Here is a 26,990-nt window from a genome sequence, read left to right on the forward strand (position 1 = left end):
CTCACCGGCACGGCACGGCACGGCACGGCACGGCACGGCACGGCACGGCACGGCACGGCACGGCACGGCACGGCACGGCACGGCACGGCCACGCGCGGAGCCGCTCCCCACTCCGCGCCACCCGCTGAATGTCGGCGCGGCCCCTTTAAATGCTAATGAGGCGGCGCGAATCCCGGCGCCGGCCCCCGCTGACTGTGTTAAAACTTCGGCGGGGCCATTTTGGGGGCAGTAAGACCCAGCGCGGGCGCCAGGGACACCCGCCGCCGAGCGCCGCGCACCCACCCGCCCACCGCCCTCCCTCCCGCCAGGCACCATGAGCGAGGCGGCGGAGACCGGCACCGCCAGCCCGGCGCCCGCCACGGCCGCCGCCGCTACCACCACCACCACCACGACGACGGCCGCTGCTGCCGCCGCCCCGGCCGGAGCCCCTGCGCCGCCGTCGCCCGCCGCCCCGGACGCCAAGCCCAAGAGCCCCGTCAGCGCTGCCGCGCCGGGCGCGGCTGTTAGCGAGGCGGCTCCCGGTGCTGCTGCTGCCGCCGCTGCCGCCGCCACCACAACCACCGCGGCTGAGACGGAGAAGAAAGTGCTGGGTGAGTACCGGCCCCCGTTCCCAACTTCCCGGGGCACCTGCGGCGGGCGCCGTGCTCCCCCCCCCCCCGCCCGCCCCGGGCAGCACATGGCCGCCGCCCGGGGCCCGGCCCGGCTGCCCCCGCCCCCCCGCGGCTGTGAGTCAGGCTGCGCTCGGGGGAGGCGGCCGTGCCTCCTCCTCCTCCGGCCGGGACGCCAACTCGGAGTTGGGCGGGAGCACCTGTGTGCAGCGGCGGTGTCCGCTGCCCCGCCCGGCCCCGGAGAGGCGCCCGGGGCCGCGCACCGCTTCTCCGGGGCCGGGCGGGGATCGCGAGTGAAGCGCAGCCATGTTGACGGGCTTCCCGGCACCTGCCGGCCGCCCCCTGCCCTGCTGGGGCATCCCCCCTTGCAAGGGGGTGGTGGCAAACCATGCGTTGCCCTCCTTTAATCTTAAGGTCTTTGCATAACTTTTATATCTATAAAGAATACGGCTTCAATAATTCTTCTAGGATTAGGGTTTTGCTTTTGTTTTTTGTGTTTTTTTTTTTAAGTCTCTACTTTATTAGGAAAGAGGCAGGTGGAATGCCGAGCTATCTGCGCTCAAGTGCAGCGCGTAGCTGGTGCGGTTCTTTTCTTTTTATGGTGATTAAACAGGATGAACCTGTTGAAAAGGACAAGATATCGATCAGCAGTGGAAATAGGGATCTGCTGTTTGTAACTGCGTACCTTTAAGAGGTTAGTAAGGCAAAGCTGTGGCTGGCTGCTAGTGCAGTCCCGAACTTCACTAAGGATAGACACATCTTGGCTCTGGAGGGAAAGGCTGAGGTCTTACTGCAGCAGGTAGAGGAGCCGGGTAAAGGATTTCTCTGGAGCTGAGGTAGGAAGGATTCTAGTAAAACAGAAACTGGAGGTACAGTTTATGTGAATTTTTTTTCCACCCCACCCCCATTCTGTTAAGTGATTTGTCAATAATCAGTCAAGGCACATCCACATCTGTTGGTATATCTGGCTGCTTCTTGCCATAACATGGCTTGTTTAATCCTTAGTAATGTTTTCATCTTGTTCATCTTGCTATTGCTTGAGGAGGGGGGAGTGAAGGCACAAGTGCCTTTCCTGGTCTAGCAGGAAAAAGAAAACTGCCATGTTGATGGCTTTGCACATGGTCCTGTTACTATGCAAGCTTTTTAGCAGGAATTGTAAGGAAAATGATCATTGATAATGCTAATTGAATATGGATTTATGTTCAAGTCCACCTCAAATGTCCCTGTTGATGGTCTTGTAATTACATTTACTTAAGCCTCCTTTTACAAAGATCCCATTAGAAGCAAGGTCTGATGCTGGCCCAGGGCATCTAAATGTCTGACTCCTAGGAATAAGGATAAAGGTTAGCCAACCTTCTCTTTTTCTCTTGGTCACAGAGAACTTTGGCTTGCCTTGTTAAAACTAATGGAAAGGTTATTTTGGCATGGTTGGGAGTGGCTGATGATTGTTTCCTCTGATAGCATCAGAGTACAGCATCTTGTAGAAATACACGGGCTTTCACTTGCTGGTGGGATAGGAGTCATCATGTCAACTGCCTTCTCTGACTCTTCAGTAAAACTGGCTATGGTTTCCTCTGGACTTGTCTTCCTGCTTGTCTGATTTCCCTGCTGTGACAGCTCAAGCTTAACGATGGCTGCACCACTGCCACATGGATGTTCAGTGTCATGCTATTGTGTCTGATGATCTCTTTCCCTGCCCCCCGGTAATGATTAGGGGAGACTGTAAGACTAGTGCAGGTAGGGAATGGTGTTTCCCCAGTATACTGTTTTAGGGAATACATTGGAGACTCGCTCCTGGTCTCTGGCAGCTTGTGCAAGCAAAAGGAGTAATGTTGCCCTGAAGCTGTGTTTGTGTACTTCCATTTATCAGCATCCAGCCGGTCATGTAGATAGTTTTGACTGTCTCTCCTTCCACCAGCTTTCTGACTCCTCTGAGAGTTGTCATGAGTTTTCCTAAGTTTCTCAACCTCTTCCTACTCTGACTGAAAGAGGCCAACAGACTCAATAGCTATTTTGCAGGTCAGGGAGAGGATGATGGTGGGGGAATCACACACTATATATAGTAAGGGAATCACTAAAACCTACATGTGCCATTGGCACCTGCTTCTGGCCCCCATTTCCCCCCCCCATCTTCTTCCCCTGTTGACTTAGTGCAATAAGCTCTTTCATGTAGCCAGTGCTTTTGTGGTAGCAATAAGCATCTGTACCTAGTGATGTCCTCATGAAACTAAACCTTAAAGCACAACTATAAATGTTGATGCTAGAAACAGTAACAGTCTTCGAATCGGTGCTAGGCAGTGAAACTTGGGGTTTTTATCTCTGTAAACAAGAAGTCTTGGGAATGGATGCTATAGTAGGTAGAGTCCTTTTCTCTAACTGTCTCAGTCTTAGCATGGTTTTGCTGCTTCTAAATATGAACATTTTCTGCTAAAATTGTATTAAGACCAAAACCTTCCCTTCTAAAAGTGCAATGAGAAATGGCCTATTATTAGTCTAAACAACAGCAACAGCACTACCATGGAGCGCTGTCAGCAAACATTCCTACTTTAGCCCTGTATTCAGGGGAGGAGGAAGAGGTTGCCTTTTTTTTTTGCCTGTCAGAGCGGTATATAAAAATGGCAAGACTGCGTAAGACCAAAGGTGTCTCTAGCTCTGTCATCTCCTAGTGGATGTTTAGGGAAGAATGAAGGTGTAGAGCAAATGAAGGTAACAATTTGCAATGTGTTCTTGCTTCTAGCAGGCTGGCTTGGACTTCTCAATTGGAGATTGTCTCTAGACTATTCTTTTTAATTGCCTCTCGAGTTCCTCCCATCCCCCAAGTATACGTAAGGTTTTTAACAAGCAGTCATCTGTAGGCAACTAGACCCCTTTCGGATAAGTATGATATAGATTGCTTAGATTGTGGTCATGCTATGTAATAAGTAACATCTACTAAAATCTAGAGCCCAAAATTCTCCCTTTCCTGCAGGTTTGAAAAGTACAAGTTTGTGGTTTCCACCCAGTTGCTTAGAGGGAAGGAGAGGTTGAACTACCTGCACTGCTGTTGAGTTCCTCCTACACGTACCTGTATATTGGAGGAACAGGTTTCACCAGATCCTGTAAGACACTCGGTATGGTTTCTAAGTAAGATGCTGTTTTGGTGTTGAGATAGGAGTTTGTCTTGATCCTAGAAGCCTTGGAACGTAAAGTTGGTCAGTTTGTAACTGGTAAATCACAGAAGGTCTCCAGAAGTAGGAATATATATACAAAAAAAATCCCAGTCATCTTGTGGGGTCTCTTTTGGTTAGAGTGATGCTGACAAAGCAAGAAAGAGCTTGTCCAAAATAACGATGTGCTGCATCTCCACTGGAGAGCTGCATGGTGCTTGATACTGCTGCTTTGGCCAGTTCTGGTTTCCAAGGAAGATAGGAAGGGTAACTCTGAGTGAAAGAGAATACTTTTAAACAGCTTTCTTCAGCTATGTTTCGTGTCTAGCTACTAAGCTAAAGAGAACTGATGAATGGCAGTGGGATTTTCAGCTTCACTGCCCATTTCTGGGATAAGAAATAAAGAATGGATGGGTGGCCAGCTCTGAATATAGAGCTGGACTTCATTCTAGATGCCGTGCATTAAACTCTTGGCTGAAGAACAGCAAGTGAAAACACTGCTTCCTGCTACTGCTTTAGTATCAACTGAAGTGGGAGATGAGGGTATGCTTTGAGTGTTAAGGGAGCCCAATATGTCTGGTTGTGACTTCATGCAGAGGTATAATAGTGTTTTTGTAATATTCTTACTTTGTTATATTTTAGAGTAACTTTAACTTTTTCTTTCCAGCCACCAAAGTTCTTGGCACAGTCAAGTGGTTCAATGTCAGAAATGGATATGGCTTTATCAACAGGTATGTTTAAATTGTGATGGTCATATTTATACTGCCCTGAGGCTCATGATACAGGTAATATGCCATGCGTTAGTCAGATCCTTGGGTCCCTGCTGCAGTTACTAAAGTTCATGCAGTTGATGGCCAGATTTGGCCAGGCATTCAGCAAACTTGGATATTGTCTCATCCAACATCCCCCCTTCCCCCTGAAGGTTCTGTGTATGGGGAGAAAACAGAAGGGGTCAAAACTCATTACAAACTTGATCTGTTACTTGTTTCTCATGTTTACTTGTACTACACCATTCATGAGCTGTATGGTCTTTCATGACTGCCTGGCTTTTTTAAAGGTGCAAGTAAGGTTGGAGGATGAAGGGAAATACTTTTGGATAAAAATTCAAGTGCTAACTGATTGGTCAGAATACCTACTCTAGAATCTCAATATATATTTAATGTCATCTAACTGAAGATATTCCAGGCCTGGGATCACAGACATTATCTTTCTGTATCTTTTCTTCTCTTTTGAACATGAACAAACCTCTGAATGGCATTGATAATCTGAATAGCAGTAAGAGATACTGATCACACTCCAGCCCTAGGTTTGAAAGACCCGTGCTTCCAAGTTACTGGAGAAAACTTGGCTTTTAAGGCTGGAATATCTGTGGGATTGAGGGGCTTAAATGTCTTGTGTGCTTTATGAAAAACAAAGCTCCTGCATGGTGAATGCTTGTCTTGCAAAAGACATACCTGGCAAGTTATCTTTTTTTTTGTCCTGCAAGTCTTTGAGCTGTTGCACAGCAGGTAGATTTGGGTAAGTTGGACACCTGTAGAAAGGGGTAGAAAAGCCCTGTTTTATGGATCTAAAGCCAGTTCTGGTACAGTATTAGTCCCAGACTCTGGAGACTACTACCCAGTGTTATGTAAGGCTAGAAGAAAAGTTTGAAAGACTTTAAGAGTACTTCCTAATTCATAGCAGTTCATATGAGACCCTTCAGCTGGATATGGTGTAATAACTTGTTGTGCTGGACTGAAGTAATTGTAGACTTCAGTTCAGGAAGAAAGCTAACAAGTTTTGAATTATGCATTATCTTCACAAACTCTTTGACCTACCTGTTTCTTCTGCAGAGGAGGATTGAGTGAACAGGCGGCAGGGTCTAGGCTCTTTCTGTTGTATGGGAACACAGAATCAAGGTCTCGGACCTGTCTTCATGTTTTGCATGTGGAAGCCTGAACTGGCTGGCCTAATCCAGGCAACCTCATGTTCATGTCTGTGTCCCCCTCCAATGGACTCTCCTAACACCTCTTTTGCATGGTTACTTTGAGTCTCACTGAAAGGAGAGCTCTGTTAACAGCTGTGGCCAGTCCTGTTGATAGTCTTGCTTGACCTCTGGAATAACAGCTCAGGTTGCAACCCATGTGGAAGTTTTTTTTGGGGGGGAGGGGGAAGATGGGATAGTGAAAGGCAAGCAGTCCTGACTCTGCCCTGTGTCAAAACAAAATATTGAATGTTTGCCAGAAGAGTTCAGAGAACCTCACCCTTCTGAGGGGTGTGGAGTCTCTTCTGCTGTCAAGCATATGACCCTGGAAATTCAGAGCAGGGTCTTGGTAGCACAGACTTACGCAGAATGTATGGAATCCAGGGGACGTACTACAGGCTGGGGGAAGGCAGGTTCCTCTTGTGAAGTCAGGGATTTCTATTTAAGTCTCTTAGTTTAAACTCTCTTATGACTTCTTGCTTTCTTTTTGCAGAAATGATACCAAAGAAGATGTGTTTGTTCATCAGGTAAGACAGCAACGACTGTATTTGGAGATGTGCGCTATGATAGGTTTCTAATGCAATTTTCTGAAATAGCCATTCAACCTTGTCCTGGCTTCTTAGAATACTTACCACAAATACATTGAATGGACATGTATGAAATTTTCAGGGAGGAATATTAGAGTATGTTTTCCTTCTCTCTGGAATTATAACTGAAGAAGTAGGTATTATAACCCTTCATACTTTCTTTTGTCTGCTCTGATTTAAACACTGAAGGTTTTTTGAGCGTGTGTTTGGTTGCCCCTTCCTTGATGAGATGACTCCTCTGTTTTGTAAATACCTTGCTACATGTTGTCTGTCCTTCTCCTCCATTTCCTCGTGCTCCTTGTCTTCTGTTTCTTTGTACCCTCTTCATTTCCAGGTCTGTTCTGTCTGCCCTCCCTGGTATTAGAGAGAAAGTGATCTAGTCTGGCTCTTGACCAGCCTGGGTTGCCATCAGCTGTTGCTACATGAGGCAGCTGCTCTTGGGAAAAAGAGGAGGAAGGCTGTGTGCCAAATGTGCCCAAGCAGAGAGAGGTTGCCCAGCGGCTTGTCATTGGTTAACTTTCCTTGAACTGTCAGTAGACTGTTCTAAGTTTATACTGCAACCCTCGGGTCACAGGCAACTAATGGGAAGACGGAGGATGCTGTCTCTATGTTCGTATAAACTGAGTAGTTGGTTTAGATCTGGTTTTACATCACCTGAGAATTTCACTTCACCAGAAAGTGAAATACTGCCCATAGAGCTTGTCACATATGAGATGTCTGTAGGCCCATGTCATTCTTAAAAGCATGAGCTTTCTCTGTGGAATAAGTGGCAGTATTCCTGGTTACATTTGATGGAAAACTTACCTCAGAGTTGGTGACATGTGCATGTGTAGTTGTGTTAGACATGCTGGTCAACATCGACAGTTAGTTTAGTTTTTGTGGCTTCATGACTAAATAGCCTGTGACAACTGTTTCTTTGGGTCAAGGGGTGTAGACCTGTTACCCCTAAAATGAATGAAGCTGGGAGGGAGTAAGTCTAGTGCCCGTATTGAGTGAAGATATCGGGAAGTGTACACAGTACATGTTCCTGGGTCCAGTTGGTGGACTGGGAGCAAGAGCTCTCAATGCACGTGCTAATTTCTAATGGTCACCTTCCTTCCTTGATGACTGTGCATACCGATACAGATAATGCATCCACATCCCAATGGGAGTGTGTCCAGAAGAAGGTGGGAAGAGTTCTAGTAATGGAAACATGTTCTGGATAGGCAGAACTGTAAAACTACCTTGAAGACAAATGAGGTCTCCCTGAGACCTGTGAGAAGATATCTTGGAAAGTGACTGTTGTGCTGATGACAGAGATAACATGGATCAGCTGTTATTCTGCTTGGGAAGGCTGCCTGTGGAGACCCAAACAGCGACAGCCCACCGCAAGCTAGTATTACCTGTCCTGTCTTATCTACTTCACTTGTGGAGGTTATTCACCTAAATGTAAACTGGTGTGTCTGTAGTTTATTTCTCATTCTCCAGTGGTTGAAAAACTTTTGTAGTGATCACTGAGCAAAACTGGCTTGATGTTTCAGAAATACTGCATCACATGTAAGCTTGCATCCGATTAACCCTGTTGGTGGGCTGTGCATGGCAAAGTAGATGCTTCCAGCGCTGGCCTGGGCTGGTGGCAATTGGGTGTTCCTCAGCTCTTCCACCTCGAACTGTTCCTGTATGTGAATGTGCTCATTACCAGGGCCTGGGGCTTTCTGGCTGGAGCTCCTGGCTGAGCATTTGGCTCAGCAGGGCCAGAGGATGGGCCTGCCTGGCAAATCCTGCTGAGAGCTCCCTCTCCATGGTTAGTGCTGGTTCTGCCCCTCCTCCCTGTGCCTGTCCCGGGAGGGGCTGGATTACATGCCTAATCCCTTCAGAATAAGGCTGACCTAGTTGAACAGATACAGCCTCCTCCCTGCTGCCCTGGCACACATCCGCAGTGGGGAGGGAACAGGCCGATCTCATGATTGGAATGGGGGTTAATGCTCGCTGTCTGGCTATTGGATGCTATTTATAAACCTAGTACAGATTAAAATGCTTTTCTCTTTAGGGCATGCATGGTTTGCTTTGAATTAACCCTTTGTCTTGTGGGGGACCAAAGCAGTGTTTTGGGGAAGGGCAGTCCTTCACCTGCATTGTCTTGCTTGGGTCTTGTTGAACCAGCTGGACGTGCAGGTGCTATCTAGAGCACTGTGTGAGTTAGAGGTAGTGCAAGCAATACAGATCAGATCCCTCAATCTGATCCGCCTTGTGGGGTAGAGTGTGTTGGGGGGCAGGGATCTTGCAATTTAGCACCATTAAAATTGTCAGTAGCCAGAGAAGTCCTGTTTAACTCCTCCTCACTGCTTGTGATTCAAATTATGCCTCATTAATCTCTTCTGCTGCACAGGTCTCTTTCTTAGCTTCACTGGATTGTATTCTCTGTAGGCAGCCTGGTGTAACTTTGTTACTGGTGTAACAAATTTTGGCTATTGCTGTGACAATACTGGACGGGCATGTGATATGGTGATATCATGGGGATATGGAAAAGAACTCTTCCAAACAAAACACTGAACTAGCTCTGAAGATTCTAATAGCTGTCTGTTCATCAGTGTACCCTTGGGAAAGGAAAGGCTCTGTCTTAATTGTTGAGTGCTGTTTGTGTTAACACAAAACATCTGTCTTTTGAATTAAAGAAGCTGGAGCTTCTTTAATTGGATGTTGGTGAACAGTAACAGGGAGAATAGTGTTCTCTGTCCTCTGGATACACAGAGTAAAACTCGTTTCACCAAGCTTAGAGCATAGGCTTGTTAGAGGCTTATTTCAGCAATGTTTACCTGCAGCTGAAGTAGTAAGCAGTAAAGCTCTATAGTTTCTGCTCTGAATTCTAGGACTTTCTCAAAATTTTTCCTGGTTGCCTTTATAAAACAAACCTCAGCCTACTGTGTAGCAGCCTCTATTTCCTATTGGCAGGTTATTAGGTTGTAAACCTGAATTTTGAAGTTTCTGTCCATAAAGCTGTAACAGAACATGTGTAATCCTGTTGAATTTATCTTCCATTACCCTTCTTGGATGATGACTGAGGAGCTTGATTAATCTTAGGTATACCCTATGAAAAGAAATCTAGTAGTCCTTGCTTCCTCTGCAATTACAAGGAAGGGGAAGGAGTTTGAAATACAGCTTGTTGACACCTCCGTCATATGCAGAGCACAAATCTTATGAATTTGGGTCAGTTGTCTCAGCACAAGTGGTGGTGGAAGAATTAAACCCTTAATTGACAATGAAGATAACTTTGTTATTAGTATATAACACTTATGGAAAAGCTAGCACTTCCAGCTGATTTTAGAAATGGGACAGTTGCACTAGCAGGTCAGCAGAAAGCAAACAAAGCTGTCTCAGCTGATGGTGGGTGTCTCTGCTTTGTAAAATAATTCCCAGAAGAATTCACTTGAGCAGCTCATTCTCTTCCTGTATAAAAAAAAAACCCAAACACATGGGTTGTTTTTGTTTTGGTAGCAATAATATGTACACTCTTGCATTCTTCCTTAAGTTGTTCAGGAACACTGCAGGGTACAGGGAAAGGTGTGGCTAGATGTAGGGCTAAAAGGACATGCTGGCTTACTGCCTGAAACAGAGGGGACTGTATTCAGCAACAATAAGAATACTTTTCCTAAACTGGTCAAGCTCAGCTTTAAACTGATTAGAACTTTGCTTCAGTGGGAAATACTTTTTGGGCTATTGTTGTCTGAATGATCATAGTTGCCACGCACAGGCAACAACTCAGCTGACCTTCCTTCTGCCTGTTTTTCTTGAACTGCAGACAGATATGGCAACAGCCTCTTGTGTTTCTGCCCTGCATCCAATTTCTTAAGCCAGATTTGTGTCCTGTACTTCCATGTGTGCTTCTGTCTACTGGATCTGCACCTGCTTCCTTCATGCTAAAAGATGATGACCATATCAGGAAACTTAAAGTGAATTGGTCTTTAGTAATCTTAAGAGAATTTAAGTAAAAAGCTGGCTCCTAGACTGACTTGTACAATGTGTGTGTTTTGGTTTTGTTTAGGTTTTTTCCTCCCCTGGCCTCTTCAGTTTGTGAACCCTTAACTAATGTACAGATAATAGGGTTCGTCTTGCTAACTGCCTTTTGTGGAATGCTAGAAATAATCCAGAGTGAATGGCATCCATAATTGACAGGCTGAAAATTGCTCCAGGAGGTTTGAGTGTTCCTGTGAGTCCGAGAAGGTTTTCAACTGGTTTTGATCTGAAGCCATATTGTTAATAGTATTTTGGGGTTTCTGTTTAGGAGATGACAAAGACTGTGATTGTCTGTTTTGGTACTATTCCTGTGTTCTTTAGGGACTCACCTAGTTTTGGGGGAATCTCCCTTACAGTGCTTACGTAAAATGCTCATTTGTGTAACTCATTTATGAGTTGTAGTAATTCTTTAGTTACTATGACTTGCCATGATGCCTTATAGTTAATGCCATCTTCTACAAAAATGCTTTTGGTCTTAAGTTCTCTGGATGATCTACAGGACTCCTAATGACTGTGAAGGCATGGGTCACACTTGCTGCTGGAGCTGCCTTGGTACAGCTTGCAGGAGATCAAACACTCTGTGTGAACAGAGTTCACACAGAAATATGTAATGATCTGGATATTTAGCAGGCCTGACAAAGTGGGGATCCTGGGGCAACAGCTGATTGATAAACTTGTAAATACTGAGAAAGGAGTAAATGTTCCACACGCCTTCCAATACTGAGTAAACAAGAGAGGCATCTATGTATTGAAATATCTTGGTGTGGTGACTGATCTGGTGTGTAGAGTTGGGATTGTACCATCTACAGGGCTATGAATGTGTAAGATAATGTATTTTTTTTCTATATCTTCTTTCTTTAAAGACGGCGATAAAGAAAAACAATCCACGGAAATATCTGCGCAGTGTTGGTGATGGAGAGACTGTAGAATTTGATGTGGTTGAGGGAGAGAAGGTGAGATATTATGGAGACTTAGGGGTGTGATCCACCAGAGTTAACATTGCTCTAGTGGGAAGTAACACAGAACCTTAGCTGTGTATCTGGTGTCTTTGTCTAATGTGTTAATCCCTGGGGTGGGTGGCATTCATACAGCTTTTCTGTGGAAGATCTGTTTTTTAAAGGCTTAAGAAGTGTTTCTAGATATGTATCAAAACTCTACTTTAACTACACCATAGTGCTTCTAGAACCTGTAATTTTTATTTCATAGAGCATTTGAAGCTTGCAGCTTGCCCAGTAATCATTAACTAAGGCATATATTGCCCTGAAGAATTTGTCTTGGAGTCACGTAGCTTAATAACTGTTAAGAACCTTTAAGTTCTTCGCAGTTCTACTTTCTCAAACATTTTTTTAGTTTCCTAAGCTTTTTTGAATTCTTTTTTAATCAATTACTTCTTGCTTTTTCCTCTGAACTCAGTCCAGCTGATAGGGTCTTAACTCATGAGCATAACTCTTGGTCATGGGATTAAGAATAACAAACCTGCTTTTTGCATTACATGGGAGGAAGGAATATCTGTAGCTTGGAACTGATGCTAAAAAAGCCTCTTGTTTCATCTTCTCCCTGTAGCTGGTTGTTCTTATCTCACACCACCCTGCTATACTTTGTTTTGGCCTTTTAGGGTGCAGAAGCAGCTAATGTCACTGGTCCAGATGGAGTCCCTGTAGAAGGCAGCCGCTATGCTGCAGACCGGCGCCGCTATCGACGTGGCTTTTATGGCCGCCGCCGCGGACCACCTCGAAGTGTAAGTTTAACTTCTTTAGTGATGGTTATGCTACCTCCTCAGCAGTCTTCCAATCCCCTCATGAGAGAGAACTCAGCTTCCGCACTGGTGCATAATAAACTGGCAATGCCTGACTAAGTTGTGAGTGTTCTTTAGTAATAATCTGGGTTCCTCCAGCACATCATTGATGTTAATACTGATATTTTCTATTCTTAGGTGTCCTGTAGGCTCTTCCTTGGCATGTTTTTCTGGAATGTGTTAAAAGCATCTCTTTGAGTATTAAGGTATCTGCTTGTTTGAACAAGTAAATGTAAAGAAATGAGACACTTAAGTGGTTCACCATGCTCTTTACCTGAAGCAAGGGAAAGTATTTATATTACTCAAAGTAGTATAACTATAACTTGGAAGGGTTACTTGGAAAACGGAGTTTGTTTAGAAGTTCATCACTTTTGCAGGGCATGGTGGTAGTTTGACCAACTAGCTGAAACGTCCATGTGTCACCCCTTCATAGGTCTCTGCCTACAGCAGTTCAGTGTAAAGATAACACATTTTTTCTTTAAACTAGCTATGCACCACTGTTCATAACATCTGCAAGCCTTCCTAAGCAGCTTCCCTGCAAGTTTCTGCAGAGGGAGAAGTATGAGCAACATGACTGTAGTTCTAGCAGTTACCGCTCATATCCACATCATGCTTGTGCTAAAGTCATGCCTGGAACGATCCAACAAACTAGAACACACTTCAGGCTTGATTAGCTTTTCTTTAATAGTTGAGTCTGTGATCATCACTTGCAGAAATGTGTGAATGATTCAATATGAGAGTCCTGGTGGAAGTCCCTGCCCAAGCAACATAACACTCTTCTAATCTTGTACAGAGTTTTGGCAGCATGGGGGGCAATTAGAATGAATAGTGTCAAATCCTCCCTTAAAGCCTAGCTGCTTATACTAGCTATCATGAGGTCTTTTCTTTAACCCTGCTGGACACCTGAGCCTTAAATACATGAAAGGTGTTCTTTCTGAGTCCCTTGGAGACAGCTAGAAGCTAGTGCTGGTAACTGATGGCTTATTACTGAGTATGCCTTTTTTCTATGGTGATACGGTTTGCAGCTTCAGCTTTCCTGCCAAGTGGCAAAGAACTAGGATACTGGGCTTTGTTCAGCTCTTTGTTTCCAGCCTTATCTGCTAGCTCATCAACAGCTACATTCCAGTATTGATTCTGTTTCCTTTTGCTCTCCTGAGATTAAAATCTCCCTCAACTGTCTTTATTGGGAGTGAATGCTTTAGTTGGTGGTATTGGTGTTGTCTTGGAGCTGCTTCAGATTTTAAATGAGCAGACATTTCAGGGCTTAGACAACCCTGTGTACTGCTGAGTATGGAAAGCAGCTGTTTCTTTCTGCCTGAAGAGTGATAATGTGAGACCCAACTTGGACATGGGGAACATTCAGTCTCAGGGTACTCATGCTGGGACATGTTCTCTTGGATGTCTAATGCAAACTCATGCAGCTAAAAATCTGGCTTGCATGTGATACTGTAACACACTTGGATCCTGGTTCTTGAAGATCTACACAAGGGGAACAAACTGATATTGCACTCTTCTTTTGTCTTGCTTATATTTGAGTCCCTAGACTGATTTGGTGTGGGTATAAGACCTTAGCTGTTGTGTGATTGGTGCTTGATGTCCTGTGAAGTCATCTCTTGTTTCATAACATAAAGCATACTGTTCTTTTCTGGGATCATTGACTTAGGAAGATTTATAGCCTTCAAAACTTGCAAATGATAATTTACAAAAGGACACTAACCTGGGTGTTAATTTCTTCTCATGGTTCATGAGGTTTGTTGGTCCTTCTCTAGCTTGTTGAGTATCCTCTGAATGTCAGGCCTTCCCATCAATGCACTGACTGCTCCTCTGGATTTTGTATCATCTGCTAAAATAAAGAGTAAATGCTGTTCCATTCAAAGATGGTGAAGACCTTAAAGTACAACTCACTTAGCATGCCACTCTAACAGGTAACAAGGTGAACTCTGATTGCTGTGATCTTTCAAAGCTGATACTGGCCAGGCGTGACATTGGCCAGCTCCTTCAACACTCCCAAATGTATCCAGTGTAGTCTCAGACTTGTGTGTGTAAGCCTTGTTTAAGTGATACTTCCTTTTCTTGTCTGAGCTCAGTCAGGAGTTCCTTGTGCAGCCAACGTTGACATTCGGCTATGCCTGCTCAACTTTCTGTATGTTGCAGTGGACCCTTTGTGTGTTCTGAGCTAGTTTGAGGTGCAGCCAGTTCTACTGGGCCTTTCCCACTCAGTTATTAGTTGCCTGAACAAGTCAAAGCTCCACTTTAAGGAATTCTTTGCAGGGACTGCAAAGGAAGGGCTGTGCAGGGACTATCCCTGAAATTGTCCTAGTGTAGGTCAGTGAAACCACTCAAAGTTGTCCAAATATTATTGGCACATCCCCTGTGTGTTTGCTTTGATAGATCAGTTGAGAGTAGAGTGAATCCTTATCTGAAGCTGTTGGTATTTCCTTTTGGAGACTTTTCACTTGCATCAGTTAACACATTCTTCACATTGAAACTGCATGTCTACTGCATCTAGAAAAATGCTTCTTTCTAATATCCTTTTCCTTTTGCAAGGCCTCCTCTTTCCCCTTCCATTCCCATGCCTGTAAAAGGGGAAGAGAGGTAACAATGTCTGTGAGCTATAGCAGTAGGTGTACACTATTCTGTGTGGTCCCTCTACTTGAAGTATTTTTTGGTTAACTGTAGGATATTTCTGAGGCAAGTTTGAGTTGCTGATGGTATGGCACGCTTGGGCTGTATTTGTTGAAAGGATATTTACTCAGCTGCAGGTAACTGCTGCTGCACACCTGAAGGAAAAGGTTGCAGCGTACCCAGGCCTGCTGTGCTTAAAGATCTACTAAGCTGCATCTTGTACTTACTGAGAAGGAAAAAAAAAATTTTGTAGTTTGAGGTGACTTTTGACATGGTGGCCTTCTAAGTTTCAAGAACTTTTAACTGATGTCATAGGAACTCCAGTCCAACCTTGCAGTGCAGCAAGAGTGGATTTATCTTTGTTTATTGGCATGGTTTTAAGTAAGCTGAAGGTGCTAGCTCAAATATGCTTGTACTCTGTGTGTGACTTAATGTAGTCAAAAACAGACTCAGTGTGTGAATTTCTCAAGAGTGAAGAGAACCTGGAGGCATCTGAGGTATTTAAACAGCTCCAGTGGAACTGCATCTGGATTGCACTGAGATTTCTGTGGAAAGTAGAAGTACTTGTTCATATTAGAACTTTCTTAATTGTTTATCTACTGCAGAAAAGAAGCTGTGCTCTTCAGTGAACTGTGACATCATAGATGTGGTGTGGAGCTGTAGTCAGAATGTTAGAACAGGCTATGAATTGTGGAATAACCTTGAGAACTGATGATGTCCTCATGTATATATTGTGTGCATTACTAATAGAAGGAGCCTCTGTAGCAGTAAGTCAGAAAATAAGTTAAATAGTTGGAGAGCTGTTTTGTAGGCTGATGCTATTTCTTGTAGAGAGGAGGCCTGAAAAGATGAATAGTATTATACAAAAGCTAGAAACTGATCTGAAGAGATGTAAGAACAAGTGAAGGAGATGGTGAAAAGCTTGTTAGTTACAGTTAATGTTTACAAAACTTTTCTTTGGGGGACAGCAATAAAATTTTGTACCTTTTTAGGGTTAGAGAAATCTGTGCAAGATCTTAATGGGGAATCACAGCCTGCCTGCTATTTTGGTCATCTTCAGAGGAAAATAGAGTGCAGCAGGCCAGTTTCATTCGTCCTTTAGGATGACTCAATGTTTTGTTAAAGTTATTAAACTGAGTTAAAAGGTTCCTGTGGAGGACGCTGAGTGAACAGGATCATGTGTGCGCTAGACATGGTGGTGCTTTTAAGAGTACCAGGGAAGCTTTCCTAATAAATGAATCTAATATATTTACTATTAGTACAGAAAACAAGACCTCAGAGCTCAGGTTCTGTTTTCTGGTCAAATCACATCTGTTTCAGTGACTTCTGACAGCATAATTGTTTTTATTTTGGAGCCATACTTCACTTCTGACCAATAGTCCTAAATCAACTGACAGGATCCTAGTGTAACATGTTAACTGGATTTCTGTGGTATCACAGAAGATGCAGGAAATTATCAGGACTTCTGGGTTAAGCAATTCAGTTACTTTGCTATTCTGTTTTCAACTGATTGTTTAAGCAAAACCCATTTAAAATACTGACATAGCAACATTCAGTTCAAGATGAATAGAAAAATGTTTGCATTGGTTTCAAGTAATGCTTCATTGGGTTTAGTCATTCTGTCACTACAGGAGATGGAGTCTTTTATCTGAGATTCCAATGCAGCCCTCTGTACGGAAGAGTGGACTTGGGCTGTGCCATTAAAAATGTGCAGAAATTCAATACTGCCTTTTAATGAGCTATGAATGCGATGCCGATTGTCAAGTGCTACAGGAGAGCTTTGGCTGATGAAAAATATTATGTGCCCCTCCCTACTATTAGGTTGGCTGCTGCTTTGTTAAATTCTGGCACGTTGTCCCTCAGATGAGACCTACTAGGCCTTTGTGGTTTTGTGTTTCTGGCATTGCAGTGCTAGAACTGAGTGCTGATTCCACGTGCGCTTTCTCAGAAATCCTGGAGAAGAGAAATGGCAATTATGCTGGGACGTGTTCCTTTCATGTCTCGCTACTCTCTTCTGTTTCTGTGCTTTGCCAGCCCTCATATGAGAGAGTGAAAGCAGGAGCAGTGTTAGGTCCTTGCTTCACAAAAGGCAGATCAAGACCTCTGAGTCACTGTTGCTACACACAATACTGGTGATGCTATTTCTCACCTTACTGTCTGAGACACTTTTGACCATCCATGACAGGTCTATTAAACTGTAAAGTTATGTAGTACAAAGCATCTTGATATAAACAAGGCAGACTGGTATTACAAAATAGATAGAAGTATAATGCTGTCGTAAACTCAGAAGTGTAATTTTCCTTTTGGGTTCTTTGTCTCTCAAATACTTCTCAACTGCTATCAGATGCTATTATTATTATCTGCTTAGTCAGTAGGAGTTCCTGTGGATATTTACTTATCCTGATCAGTTTTATACATGAGAGAACATGATGGATAATATTATTTATGATCATGGGTTTTTTAAATTGAATTTTGATTTCTCTTGCTCACCTCAGCAACTGACCCTGTCATATTGTTAGAATAACTGGTATAGCTATTTTAGGTACAGCATGTGAAATATTCCAGTTGCCTTTAGGCCATGTCTTTGCTTTTTGAAACTTGGAAAGCTACAAAGAGTGCTTGAAACTATTAATGCATTTTGAGGGTATTTTACTGTGGTGAGAGGAAAGGATTGTCCAGGTTGGTCACTGAGGTTCATTTAATTCCCCAAGATTTCTTGTTACAACCTCCAGCTCTTGTAAAATGCTCTGGCCTTTCTCAAAGCTTATCATCATGTTACCTTAGCTAAAGAAAAGTTCACTGTCCATGCAGCTACCTGAGATTGCCAGTTAAAATAGAGCAAAATGTGGTGGTGGTGGTTAAAATAGCTGTGGAGTAGTACAATGGGAACTGTAAATCATGTAATGTCTGTTTTATTAAAAAAAAACAAACCAACATTACTGATAGCTGACATTAAAAAAACAAAAACCCCAAACCACAACAAATCAAACTGAAATATAGCCTTATCAGTTAAGAACTAAAGGGGAAGGGTAATCACTGCATCTCTGACAGACTGAAAATGTTGAGTGTGTAGAAGAGTATTTGACATGATGTAGTACAGCTTTTCTGTCTCTAAATTCTTCATGGATTTGTGGGAGTTCTCTGTGGAATGGGGCTTTGTGCAGAATGAAGCCAGAAGTGGTCTCTGGCAGGTTTCAGCATGATGTCTTTCCATTACCTTTCCAAATTCAGAAGTGTCCTGATCAACAGCTTCCTCTCCATAACATGTCTAGCCCTCACAATGCAATGTCATGTCTTGAAATGCACTTTCGTGTATATCAGAGATAACTGTCAGGTTCTCTGCCTTTCTTGGCAGAATAGGAAGAGGCATCGTCAGGTAGCTTCTTAGCCTTTTACTGTGAGGAACAAGGGCAACGTTATTGGCTCTTGTTCTGTCCTACTCTATCTTTGCCCAAATTAAAGCCTTTTGAGTATCTGCTTCTTTTTACCTGGTATGCTGCTGTTTCTGTACTGAGACACTAGTTTTGAACTCATGTTCAGATCATTGGGCTTTACAGTTAGTATACTGTCTGTGAAATAAGCTAACACTTCATCTTTGACTCTTCTGTTTTCTTTTGGCTGCAGGGTGGTGAGGGAGAAATCAAGGATGGGGTCACAGAAGGAGGACAACTTAATCAACAAGTTCATAGGAATCCTACCTATCGTCCCCGTTACCGCAGGTTTGTGCTATTGACTTTGCTCATAATTATGTTTGGATGCTTTTGAGATATATACAGGCTTCATTAGGAGCAGGAAGCTGTATTTCCTGGTATTAATGTGCATGCAAATGGTAGGGACAGTGAGAAGTATTTTAATTATTAGGAGAAAGGTGAGCCACAGGAATAAGGAAATGACCGTAGAATTTGTATAATGTGCTTATATATTGCTCAGAGCCAGGAATAGGTTGAGAAAGGGCAAATAATTCTTTGTATCCTGTTAACATCTCACAATTGAGCAACATAATGAAGTGAGTTGCAGGGTTTGTGTCTTCCCAGCTGAACTCTTATACTTTCCTGGACAACTAATGAATCCAAATACCACTTGGTCTGGGACAGGTAGATCCACTGTGTGGAGGGGCAGGGCATGCTTCATAATTTTCTGTGAACTGCAGACAGGTGTTTGCAGCTCAGCACTGGACTAGTAGCTTGTGCACGTACAGCTCAGTCCTGTGTCATGCAGGCTTGGTCTTATGCGCTGGTGCTCCTTGTAGGTACAGAGGAAAGCCTACTGTTCAGTAAAAACTGAAGTTGTGTCCTATCTCTTACAGGCTGTTAGATTATATGGTAGCATTATAGTTACCTTGTGGCATCTGTGCTAGTGGAGGGTATTGCTGTCAGTCAAGATGTAAACTTCAGGTTCCTTGAAGGTTCCTAAAGTAGACGGTAACAAAATAAGATAGAGTTACTTTTGCTAGAACTCTTTGAGAAAGGGGATGCTAAACAGATGGTACAGCTTCCAGAATAATAAGATAAAACTCTTAAATGATTGAAGGGAGGGGGTGGAAAGTGTGAAGACTGGAAGTGCCTAAGGACTGAGGCTGGGAGAAGAGACACGTGAAGGCAGATTAGAGGTCACCAGAAAAATAAGTGGCATGGAAAGGATGGATGAAATTTGCTTTTTCTTCTCCTAAAAGAATACAGTATGAGAAGCCTTCAAATGAAGGAAGTGGGAGACATGATGAAAAACAAAAGGAGGTTCATAGAACCATAGGACAGCCCAGGTTGGAAGGGACCTCAAATCATCCGGCACAACTTTTTGTGGGAAAGGGAACCTAGATAAGGTTATCTAGCACTGTGTCCAATCACATATTGAAAACCTTCCGTGATGGGGACTCTACCACATTCATGGGGAGGCTATTCCAGTAAATAATTCTCACTATAAGTCTTTCCTATGCCAAGACAAAACTTCTCCTGGTGCAACTTGTACCTGTTGCCCCTTGTCTTCTCAGTGTGGCTCCTTGCGAAGAGAGAGCCTCTGTTGTCTTTGTAGTGGCCCTTTAAGTACTGGAATACTGTGAGTTCTCCCCCTAAGCATTCTGTAAGGAGAAAGACTGAGAGCATTAGGTCTTTTCCTTACAGGTCAGTTTCTCCAGCCCTTTGATTTTAATGGCCCTCCTTTGGACTGTATCCAGTCTGTCTGCCCCCTTTAACTGTGGGGACCAGAACTGGACACAGTACTCCAGGTACAGCCTGATAAGAGCTGAATAGAGTGGCATGTTCACATCTCTCTGCTACTAATGCTTCGGTGGATGCAGCCCAGGATCCATTTTGCCTTTGCTGCAGTGGTGCACTGATGACTCATGTTCAGGTTGCTGACTCGGGTTGTTATGCATACGGTGGATTGTTGGAGCTTTTTGCCACAGGGTGTTGGAGATGTTTAAAAGCTTGCATGAGCTTGGGGGAGACTCTCAAATAGCTAGAAGAGAACACCATTGAGATATCTCTAAACAGGCAAACTGGCTTAAAATCCCCAGTGTGGAAAACAATTGGAGGCTAGGAGGCTATTTGGGAAGTAGGTTTCCTTGCCTTTATTTTTCCCTTGGGATCCATAGAACTGGGATAAGTGGTCTGCTGGTTTTGGCTGAGAAGGGGTTAATTCTCCTCACTGTGGGGGTCAGCTACCTTTCCAGCTTCCCGCGCTCTGCCGCGTGGCGGGGGGGACTGGGAGGGGCAGGGCCATGGTGGGGATGGCTGACCCCGACTGGCCAATGGCAGGTTCATTCCATACCATGTGACACCATGACCAATATATTGAGGTGAGGGCAGCTGCAGCGCCAGCGCGGAGGCGGCGCGGCGTCGGGTCGGCGGGCGGCGCGCGGCTGCGGCGCGGGCAGTTTGTTCCGGCGGTTCGTTCCCCCTCTCCCCTCCCTTCCCCCCCTCCCCCGGGGCTTTGCGCCTCTCGTTGTTCTCCTTTCCATTGCATTTCTACTGTTGTTTTCTTTTAATTTTAATTATTAAACTGTTCTTATCCCAACCCACGAGCGTTACCCTCCTGATTCTCTCCCCCATCTACCGGTGGGGAGTGAGCGAGCGGCTGTGTGGGGCTGAGCTGCCGCTAAACCACGACAAGTGTACACTAGAAGACCCAGTAGCCTGTTCTTAGTAAAGATCCCTTGGAGTTCACATGGACACAGATGCTTTCCAGTGGATTATGCTGAGTAAGGTGCCGAGTCATCTGTGTTAGTCATACCTTAAACTGGCCAGTGTAGGATTATTTTCTTCATTTTCCAGCCTTAGTTCTGACATGACTGCTCCAGCTTCCAGCCTTCTCACTAAGGGAACAATTCCATAGCTGAGGAATTTGGTGGAGTTAAAAATATCAGTGTGAAATAGTCAGCCTCTGACTGGCATACCTTTTGAGATGTTGCCTCACGTTATTTTTTTAATGCCTTTAAGTGGAAAAGCTCATTAGGATTCTTGGCTTCTTGTGACTTGTCACTCATTCTCCAAGACAGAACAAGTTAAATAATACCCTGGTGTACTTTCACTGGTGTTCTTCATAAAGTCGTTTGACACAGACCCCCACAGTGTCCTTCTCTGTAACTCAGAGACATCGATTTGGTGGGTGGACTGTTTAGTGGATGAGGAATTGGTTGGATGGTCAAGTACAGAGGGTAGTAGTCAACTGCTCAATGTGCAGATGGAGGTCAGTGATGAGTGGTGTCCCTCAGGGGTCCCTACTGGGACCAGTATTGTTTAATATCTTCATCAATGGCATAGTAGGAACAAGTGCACCCTCAGCAGGTTTGCAGACAACACTAAGATGAGTGGTGCACTTGACATGCCTGAGGGTTGGGATGCTGTCCAGAGGGACCTGGACAAGCTCAAGAAGTGGGCCCATGTGAACCTCATGAGGTTCAACGAGGCCAAATGCAGGGTCCTGCACTTGTATTGAGACTGGGGGTTGCCCAACCCAGGCTGGGGGATGAAGGGATTGAGAGCAGCCCTGCAGAGAAGGACTTGGGGTACTGGTAGATGAAAAGCTGGACATGAGCCGGCAGTATGTGCTTACAGCCCAGAAGGCCAACTGCATCCTGGGCCACATCAAAAGCAGCATGGCCAGCAGGTCAAGGGAGGTGACTTTGCCCCTCTACTCTGCTCTGGTGAGACCCCACCTGGAGTACTGTGTGCAGCTCTGGAGCCCTCAGCCACAAGAAGGACATGGACCTGTTGGAGCAGGTCCAGAGGAGGGCCACAACAATGATCTGGAGGCATGGAACACATTTCCTATGAAGAAAGACTGAGAGAGTTGGGGTTGTTCAGCGTAGAGAAGAGAAGGCTCTTGGGAGACCTTATTGTGGCCTTTAAGTACTTAGAGGGGGACTATAGGAAAGATGGACATAGTTTTTAGCAGGATCTGTTGTGATAGGACAAGGGGTAATGGTTTTAAACTAAGAGTTTAAAAGAGATTCAGACTGCAAATAAGGAAGAAATTTTTTACGATGAGGGTAGTGGAACACTGGAATAGGTTGCCCAGCAACATGGTAGATGCCCCATCCCTGGAAACATTCAATGTCAGGTTGGAGGTGGCTTTGAGCAACCTGATCTAGTTGAAGATGTCCCTGCTCACATCAGGGGGGTTGCACTAGATGACCTCTAAAGGTACCTTCCAACCCAAACTATTCTGTGACTCCGCTTTTAAGGAGCTGATTTGTCTGTCACTCACTCACTTCCTTCTCTTCATCTTGTCCTTGTCTTTCTATCAACTAGCTTAGGAGGTCAAGTTCCAACATTAAATTTAGAAAGATGAACTATGAAATGGATGTGAATTTTCATATGCATGTTCAAAACCAGCAAGAGGTAACTAACAGTGCAAGGGCAATAAGAAGCTTAATTTCATAGGAATAACAAGATTGTCCTTAATTGTAATGACTACCTGTTCATGCAGAAGGGATCCATCCTACCAGATGCTGGGTGTAGAAAAGCTTAGAGTAGAGGCGGAAGGGTTGTGGTTTTATCTGTGAATGTTTGCATTTAAGTTGGCTCTCTTATCTACGATTGTGGGAAATGGGGTAATACTGGTGCTGCTGATTGTAGAGATCTGAGCAGAATAAATTATACTCCTGGAAGTGTTCATTAGCATTGGGCAGTCAGGAATAGCACCACACCAAGTACAGTGAAGCACCTGAGCTTTTGCATGTCATGTGGGTGAATCAAGCTGGATAACTTGCTCATGGCTAATGGGAATTTATGCATTTGTGACGCAATTTTTTCCCTTGTAAGAGGTATGATAGCTTACTGTATCCAATATGACTGCAGAATGTTTCTGTTTGAGTTAACAGATAGGTATTGCTTGCATTTATATACACTAAATCCCATGACACTAATCCTTTTATGTTAGATTCCTTTGGAAAAGCTTAATTGGGATTGGGTAGTTGTAGATTAGCTAAGCCAGCTAATGGGAACTAGATAGTAGGCAGTGATTTTGTCCTCACTTTGGGCTGTGTTTTGACAGTTCATAATCATACTTCGTTTATACTGGAAATGGGACCAAATGCTCTTGCATACTTAAGGAATATGGACTTGATAGCTTATAGAATCATAGACTATCTCAAGTTGGAAGGGACCCATAAGGATCATCAAGTCCAACTCCCTGCTCTTTGCAGGACTACCTAAAACTAAACCATATGACTAAGACCATCATCCAGATGCTCCTTGAACCCTGACAGGCTTGGTGCCATGAGCACTTCCCTCGGGAGCCTGTGCCAGTGACTGGCCACCCTCTTGGTGAAGAACCTTTCCTAATGTCCAAGCTGAACTGCCCCTGATGTAGCTTCATTCCATTTCCTCCTGTTGTATCGCTGGTCACCAGAGAGGAGGTCAGCACCCCCCACTCTGCCCCCCTTGAGGCAGTTGTAGACCATAGTTGTAGGCTATAGCATGTATCTACACATTTGAGATGTGACTACATGTTGTAGTTCGAAACCAAAAGCCTCTCTGTCCTCTTTTGGATAACCAATCCCAGAGATCTCCCCTATGTCATTACCATGTTAGTGTTAATGGGGTCCAAGTTGCCTAATGGAGATATGTGCTACAATTCCTTATATGGTCAAGAGGGGCAACATAAGGCAAAGAGGAGAGATCCAGGAATGGCTTACAAATGGAATTGCAATTCCCAGGGATTGCAGCATTAATTATGAATAGGCCTGGACTGGTATATAGCTAGTCCAAGGCTAATTTGGCAGAGTCATCCTGCATGGCCACTACTGCCTTGTTTCTTCTCCTAGCCAGAAATTCAAATGGGCTAATTACGCTGATGTAGCTTCAGCAGTGAAGAGACCCAGGTTGCTTGTCTAACCCAATGAAACAGGTCTTTCCCTTCCAACTATATGCCAGCCAAACTCCAAAGGGATGCTTTGCTAGCATTCAAACTTGTTACAGATGGTACTTGGTTAGAGAGGTTTTTGCTGGGCTAAAATTCTGGTAGCTTTAACCTTCTTGGGCTTCTCTCATACTCAGCACATGTTCCCCTCTCTCTTCAGAGGACCCCCTCGTCCACGCCCTGCCCCAGTGGCTGGAGAGGCTGAAAACAAAGAGAACCACCATGAGGCCAATGCTATGAGTCAGCAGCCACTTCGCCGTGGGTATAGGCGCCCATACAATTACCGGCGTCGACCTCGTCCACCCAGTGCTCCAGCTCAGGATGGGAAAGAGGTAAGCATGCTCCTGGGAAAATGTGGCAGAGGCAGTTTTGATGGGGCAAATGCCAAAGACCCTCTGTCCTGTGAGAGTTAACAAGCAAGTTGGTGTGCTGGAGGAGTCTGATGGCCAAGTCCAAAGTGCTGATGGTCGAAAGTAGCTGGTTTCATTGCCTGTTCCTTGTGAACCTCTCTGAGAAGGAGCAGCTTATCTTAAATGGAACCAGAATGGAGATAGGGATTGTTTCTGGGTAGTTCTGAATTGGGGTCACACTGTAACAAATATTTTTTGAAGTGGAGAAAAACAGTTGTGTGTTCCAGCTTCCTCAAACCTTCAGTATGTATGTAGTACAAGAGATGGATTTGAAAGTTCCAGATCTATTTCCTGAACTCTTGAATCAGGTGACTTCAGGGAACTGTTCACAAACAGAGATTTTACCTTAATAAGGAAAGACTTTCTCATTCTAGATCTATTTGTGGCAGTCCCCTGACAGAACCTGCTGTGTAATACTGAAACTTAATGTATTTCTTATAGTTAATAGTTTCTGAGGATTCATCTTCCTTCATTATTTTCAAAACTGGGTAATGCTGGCCCTACCACTGAACAGAGGAAGGGTCTGGAGGTCAGTCTTTGCCTATAATAAAGGTTTACTATGTCTCAGACAAAGGTGACTGAAACACCTGCTGAAAATCCTGCTCCAGTGACCGAGCAGAGTGGTGCTGAGTAATGTCCGGCTCCCCAGGCACCTTTACCATCCCTCAGGTAAGGAGTATAGATAATTCCTCTTCTCCAGCTAAAGCAGCATTGTGTATACTTCTAGGACTTGGACTCTGGCCACATCCCTTATGTATGGCTTTGTGATAACTTCTGAGTGTGCTGCATAGGCAAACCAAGGAACTGTTTGCTGCTTTCTCTTCTTTCTCTCCTCTGCCTATGTGTCTGTATCTGTCACAAAGTAAATTTTGCTTTATCAGTCTGACTCGCCACCCCCCTCAGATGATCTGTGTGGTCTATATAGCAATAGCATCTGCTGATGAGTTAGTAGTGTTTTGCTTTAGGAAGATACTGTACTCTCAGCTTATAGCTAGGATAACCTAGCCATGCTTATCCTATCTGTTATGATAACTCCCTCTCCACTTGACATCCCACCTCTTCAACAGGAAAAAGAAACTTAAACTAAACAAGTAAACAGCATATCTTTTAATATGGCCTTTTAACAGGTGTCCTAAAATACAACCTAAAAGTAACACCAAAGAAACACTCAAGCAATAAATTGTCAACAGTGATGACAAAAGCAAAGATTTGAAACATCGGAACTTAAAAGAGGAAAAAAAAATACCAGCAGCTGAGATCCAGGGAACGCCTGCAAGATAGATGGAAGAGAAAAAGAGAGCGAGATTCAGAAAAAGCAACCTCCCCAGCTTCAACAGCAACTGTGGGGAATTTTTTTTTTAGAATTTCAATGTTTCACTAGTATTGAATTTCTCAGTTTTTCCTTTGGTATCAAACTGAAAAGAGAAAAAAATCTAACCAAAGAACTGAAATCGAAATTAAATGCTTTTTTTTATTGGATGCTGGTGCTAAACCTCCCAGGTGTGATGAGTTTTTTTTTTCTGTGCCAGTCCTGCTTACTGCAGGACACGGGGAGGAGAAACTTCCGCTTTCGTTGGTAAGATCCATTTGAAACTGCAGCATGGGTGACGTTCCTCACAAATAAAAGTGATTTCAACTACCAAAAAAAAAATCTGATTTAGTGTGTTTGTTCAAGTTAACCTTAAATAATTCATGACTAATCCTGCTGTTTCAGCATTCATATGTGAAAATGAAAACTGCGTCTTCAATATGTGTTGATGTAGCTCATCTAAAACCATGCTGGATGATACATGTGCAAGAACATGGCAGGGTTAGGTGGATCTACTTCAGTCCAAAACAACTTCTGCAAAGAAATTATACAACAGCTATAATCTGCGTTCCTGGCTCAAATGGTATTAATAGTTGGGGTTTTTCTGTTACCATCTTGTAGCAGGAGTTTGGGGGGTTTTGAGTGGGTTATTGGGATATTATTTTCCCCATCTGTTTGCTAGGCTTTTGTGTTCTATAAACAGTAGAATCAAGCTTTGAAACACTCTGCTCAAAAAAGACAAAGTGGGCTAGCATCTGCCACTTTATTCAAGCTTCTGTTCCAAATAATGGCAGTACCTTTTATTAGCTTCTTGAATTTTCCTTACTTGGAACAAGTAAAATCTCCACACCTGTGCTGTTTTGTGTTAATGAGCAGAGTACTTAACTGTCTTACTAGTGTGTGTGTTTTTCTAATGTTCCTCCATAAAATTTGGATATCTTGCAAGTGTTATCAGTCTACTTCCAGCTGTTGGATAGGGGTGTGTTTCTTCAGTTATCTTGTGTCCTTCATTCTCTAGTCCAACACTTCTCACATTCCTGTCTTGCAGTTGCTGTTATCCAAAGGTTAGATAGTATATCTGTTTCCTTCAAACACCTCTTTTTGTTCTTAGCTATGCAGTCTTTACCCAGCCTTTCCTGAATAATACTTCATGTAAAAACCCGTAGTCTGGAGCAATACTGTAACTGTACACAT

At 44.0% G+C, this 26,990-nt stretch overlaps 1 protein-coding gene across 1 annotated transcript; it reads left to right on the forward strand.

Annotated features, from left to right (window-relative positions):
* The first annotated feature begins 203 nt into the window (after positions 1-203).
* Positions 204-26,138, forward strand: YBX3 (Y-box binding protein 3). The gene is made up of 9 exons (XM_064462663.1): positions 204-590; positions 4,422-4,485; positions 6,211-6,244; positions 11,161-11,250; positions 11,913-12,035; positions 18,342-18,436; positions 24,238-24,409; positions 25,056-25,156; positions 25,615-26,138. The coding sequence occupies exons 1-8, from the start codon at positions 314-316 to the stop codon at positions 25,119-25,121; spliced, it is 921 nt and encodes a 306-aa protein (XP_064318733.1). The 5' UTR covers positions 204-313; the 3' UTR covers positions 25,122-25,156; positions 25,615-26,138.
* The last annotated feature ends 852 nt before the right edge of the window (positions 26,139-26,990 follow it).

The sequence above is a fragment of the Phalacrocorax carbo genome, chromosome 1 (assembly GCF_963921805.1).
Source record: "Phalacrocorax carbo chromosome 1, bPhaCar2.1, whole genome shotgun sequence".
Classification (NCBI taxonomy): domain Eukaryota; kingdom Metazoa; phylum Chordata; class Aves; order Suliformes; family Phalacrocoracidae; genus Phalacrocorax; species Phalacrocorax carbo.

Coding starts and splice junctions, on each gene's coding strand:
- YBX3 (XM_064462663.1), top strand. CDS start 314: ATGAGCGAGGCGGCGGAGACCGGCACCGCCAGCCCGGCGCCCGCCACG. Junction 6,245..11,160: donor AAGATGTGTTTGTTCATCAG/GTAAGACAGCAA, acceptor CTTTCTTTAAAG/ACGGCGATAAAGAAAAACAA. Junction 12,036..18,341: donor GCCGCGGACCACCTCGAAGT/GTAAGTTTAACT, acceptor TTTTGGCTGCAG/GGTGGTGAGGGAGAAATCAA.